General features: G+C 33.2%; 1 protein-coding gene across 1 annotated transcript; it reads left to right on the top strand.

Annotated features, from left to right (window-relative positions):
* Positions 1-2,339: 2,339 nt before the first annotated feature.
* Positions 2,340-3,892, top strand: LOC100260694 (heat stress transcription factor B-3). The gene is made up of 2 exons (XM_002284180.5): positions 2,340-2,925; positions 3,212-3,892. The coding sequence occupies exons 1-2, from the start codon at positions 2,683-2,685 to the stop codon at positions 3,695-3,697; spliced, it is 729 nt and encodes a 242-aa protein (XP_002284216.1). The 5' UTR covers positions 2,340-2,682; the 3' UTR covers positions 3,698-3,892.
* The last annotated feature ends 643 nt before the right edge of the window (positions 3,893-4,535 follow it).

The following is a 4,535-nucleotide window of genomic DNA, read 5'->3' as shown; positions in this document are numbered from 1 at the left end:
TATTATTTTGATATAAAAAATTTAAGGTGGTCCAGACTTTTCCTAAAATAACACTCACCACCCCTATTTGGATAAACTATAACTTAGGTTTGATTCCTAAAATATACTAAAAAAGAAAAAAATATATATATTAAAGAAATTTTTTTACATGTACGATTCTATTAAAAAAATATATCAAAGGAAATTAAATAAGCATTTGTATATTTTTTTCTTTTTTTATTCCTCTCGTATCTTCCAAAAACCAAATATACACCAAATAAGAAGGTATTTTTTGAAATTAAAATTTTAAAAACATTTTTTAATTTACAAAATAAGAAGTAAAATAAAATTGGCGTGATAGATATAATGATTAAAAAAAATGATGGGCCCCATAAATCCAATGGGCTACGGAGTGAATAAGGAATGAGATTTAGCGGCAGTTTTCACACCTCCGTCCAGAAATGAAGGTATATCGAAATGGGAAAGCAAAGCGTGGTTGGTGAAGCCGTATTCAGATGAGGCCCAGAAACGAAAATAACAGCAATGAATTAGAATTTAGAAGTTGGAACAAATTTTACAATATAAAATGAAGTCAAGAAAGCTCAGCCGCCCAACCACACTCAGAATCTTCCAATGCGTCCACGTACCCTGAATTTCCCCTTCTATTTCTTCCACCACTCCCCCACCCATGCGCGTCTCTCCCACTCTTCGTTCCCGCGGTGGCACGTGGGTTTTGGGGGTGGGGGAATTGGCTTTCCCACTATTTAACACGTTTTTTTTTAAATCACTTTAAGAATCTAAGATTTGAAGTGATTTGATAGGTAATTAAAAAAATTAAAATTATATAATGCACTGTCAAAAATACAATTAAATCACATGTCCTCACGTCCGTGGAAATTTTCAAATATTTACTAAACTTTGAAAGAAAATAAAAATATAACAATGAAAATTTATCACAATATTTTCAAAAATAATTGTCCAAACAATTCTCAATTCTCAATTATTTTTTAAAACATAAATTTTATTTTAAAATTTTAAATTAAAAAACATTTTTCTCAACTCATTATTTTACATTTATGTATAATACAAAACTTTTTAAAATATTTGAAATTTTTTTTTTAAATAAAAACAAAGAAATAAAAAAAAATTCTTATATTTATTCTATCTTAAAATAATAATAGTTAGAAATAACTTAAAATACAATTTAGATAATTTTAAATTATTTAATTTTTTCTATATAAAAAGGTAAAATAAATGAAACGAGTTTACACCTGTTTCTTTTCCTCCCCACACTGTGGCTTTTTCTTTCTTCTCCATCCGGGGATACGAGTGGAGCGTGTGATACACGCGCTTTATTGGGAGGGATGTACAGGCTGTTCATGGAAGAATTTAGATATGGAAAAAACGAAAAAAAGTCAAAAAGTCACTTCTCCACAAGGAAACAGCCAACACTAAAAGCCGGAGGCGATGATGAATCGATGATGAAAGGCAAGAAATCAAAATCAACACCGTGAGAAAATTTTGGTTAGAGGAATTTACACGTTATGGAGAATGTGTAGAATGTATCCGCACACCTAAATCCATTATACTACTATTATTTATTTATTTTTTTTTCAAAAAAAAAAAACCTTAAAAATAATATTATTCCCATTATTATTTCATTCATCCCTCATGGCTTGACCAAAACCATTCGCAAAAGATTTTTATTTATTTTTTGTTTATTAATATTATTTGAGAAAAAGTATTATTATTTTGTGAGCCATGAGGGGAGAAATTGTACTTTGCTTGTAGGTTTGGTCATATTTAATTAATTATAATTATTTTAGTCAGAGCTATAGCCGATGGGCACCCAATAAGCCGAGGAGATTACTTTCAAAAGCAAGGAAAGTCTCACGCCTTGGGGAGTGGTTACACTGCCATTTTCTATCTACTTTTTACCTTAAATTTTTTCTTTGATAGTTCCACATAGCTGACTCAGGATTCATCTATACCCATTCTATAAATTTTAATTAAATAAATTATTTTATTAATTTTTTTTATAAAAAATAATAAATAATAAAAAACCATATAAATTAAACATACCCAAATATATCATATAAAAGACTATATTTATGATATAAAAAAAGTATTTGACATTTGGGTATAGTTTAAGAATGATATTATTTATTAAAGAAATTAATCAATTGATTTACTTAGTAAAAGCGTTAATAAATTTTCCATAATTGGCCTTCCCATTGAATTAATCGAGGAAATTGTAAGGGTGGATGATGGGAGAGATTAAGAGTAATTGGTAATTTGACCAGCTCAGCCTACCAAATATATATTTAAAATTATATAGTGGGAAGGACTAAGAAGGAGGCGTGGGGTTGTGAGTATTTATAAAGAAGCAATAAACGGAGAACATACGTTTCAACCATTTGTTTCTTCTGATCAGAAGGCGAGACAGAGTGGGAAAAGCCCTTGCATTTCTCATGAACTGTGGAGTCGTGTTGGGATTCTATTGCTGGGGTTGGGAGTTCTTAACTGCCCTTCTTCTCTTCTCTTCAACTGCTCCTCCTTCGGTTTAATCGCATTAATTTCTTTCTACTGTCCTTTCTCCTCTCCGCAGTTTCTTGATTTACAGAATAGATTTGATAGAGGTAGATTTAGATTTTGATAGAAGTCGAGATTTTGTTGTACGTGTTGTTATTGTGGTGGTCGGATATGATGGAGGGTGATCACTGTGAAAAAGGGTTGTTGGAATATGTGAGAAAATCAACGCCACCACCTTTCCTACTCAAGACCTATATGCTGGTAGAAGATCCGGCCACCGACGGCGTCATCTCCTGGAACAGCGACGGGACGGCGTTTGTGGTGTGGCAGCCAGCGGAGTTCGCCAGAGATTTGCTTCCCACCCTCTTCAAACACAGCAACTTCTCCAGCTTTGTCCGGCAGCTTAATACTTATGTATGTAATCATTCACTCCACACCCTTCATTATTTTCCTTCGAAAAAAAGGGGGAAAAAAAAAACCAGCTGCTGAGTCATCTGTTATCCATCCCTATATCAGGCTGAGTTGACTCAGATCTTAGGTCAACATCTTTTGCCTAATTTCCTATTTTCCAACCTACCCCAAATTTCCATTTCTTGCAGTTTAATCCCAGAAATTTTTTTATTGTTAATTCTAATTAATTCTTAATAGAAACTTCATCATTTTTCCTAAAAAATCTACAATATTCATGAATATTACGCAGGGGTTTCGCAAGGTGGCAACGAGCCGGTGGGAGTTCTGCAACGACATGTTCCGAAGAGGGGAAAGAGAGCTGCTCTGCGAGATCCGGAGACGAAAGGCATGGACCAAGCAGCAGCAGCAGCAGCAGCAACAACAGCAAGCTGTGGGTGGACCAGCTGATCAAAATGGAGTACAAGAGCTGGAAGATGATCAAAGATCATCGTCAACTTCATCTTCGTCAGGATACAGTAGCCTGGTGGATGAAAACAAGCGGCTGAAGAAGGAAAATGGGGTGCTGTGCTCAGAGCTAACAAGCATGAAGAACAAGTGTAAGGAGCTTCTCGATTTAGTGGCAATGCATGCGGGGCCAGAGAAGGAAGAAGAAGATGATGAGAGGCCAAAGCTGTTTGGGGTGAGGTTGGAGGTTCAAGGAGATAGGGAGAGGAAGAGAAAGAGAGCTGAGATTAGTGAAACTGCTAGCATTTTACTATCCCAATCATGCAAATAACAAGCCATACACATATATATAGAAAATACTAGGGCTTCCTTTGTAGCTACTTAAAGAAAAGTGGCTCTTAAGTCTTAAGATATATATATAAATGGCTAAGTCTTAATTAATAAAACTAGTTGTGATTTTGTACAATATTGTTTGTACTCTCTTTTTATCAAAGGTTATAAAAATGGGCATAAGCCTGTTTGTTTTGATAATTTTAGATTTTCTTGTTCTTTTTGCATTTTGAAGATATAAGAGTGCATGCTTGTATATATCAAACTCACTTAAAAATAGCTATTATCTTTGAAATGCTTTTGCTTCTTTGGGAAATTATCGTATAGGGTTGCCCATATATATGCAAATAATTTTTCAAAGGAAATGGGAGAAAAACCTGGAAAGAGAAAGTTGTTTGTACATTGTTTATGCTCACTTCTGAAAGTTGATAAAAATGGGCATAAGCTTGTTTGTTTCTATAATTTTAGAAATTAATTTTTTCTTACTTGTATATATCAATGGTCACTTCAAATAGCTACTATCCATGAGATACCTTTGCCTTTGTGGTATCATAGAATATTTGTTAGAAAGGTAAAATCCCAAAAAGGGTTGTCCATGTGCAAATCATTTTTCACAAGAGAGAAGTGACAGAGAATACTAGAAGACTAGGATTGAAGAGGAAGATGATGTGTCTACTCTCTTTCTCTCCTCTATTCTATTGATATTTCAAAAGTCATATCAGTTTATGTACAGTTAATTAGGGTGTTGGTAGTAGTAAAAAATAAAATATGATAATAACTTTTTCAAAATTTTTAAAATTTGGGAAAGCAAACATTTTTATTAATATTTTAATTTTTAT

The sequence above is a fragment of the Vitis vinifera genome, chromosome 8, assembly GCF_030704535.1.
Source record: "Vitis vinifera cultivar Pinot Noir 40024 chromosome 8, ASM3070453v1".
Taxonomy (NCBI): Eukaryota; Viridiplantae; Streptophyta; class Magnoliopsida; order Vitales; family Vitaceae; genus Vitis; species Vitis vinifera.
Note: the sequence above shows the minus strand (reverse complement) of the source record. Positions and strands in the feature narration are given on the sequence as shown.

Bases quoted from the DNA above. Each gene is read 5' to 3' on its own strand.
- LOC100260694 (XM_002284180.5), top strand. From the start codon at position 2,683: ATGATGGAGGGTGATCACTGTGAAAAAGGGTTGTTGGAATATGTGAGA. The intron at 2,926-3,211 runs GTATGTAATCAT...AATATTACGCAG, and splicing joins TCCGGCAGCTTAATACTTAT to GGGTTTCGCAAGGTGGCAAC.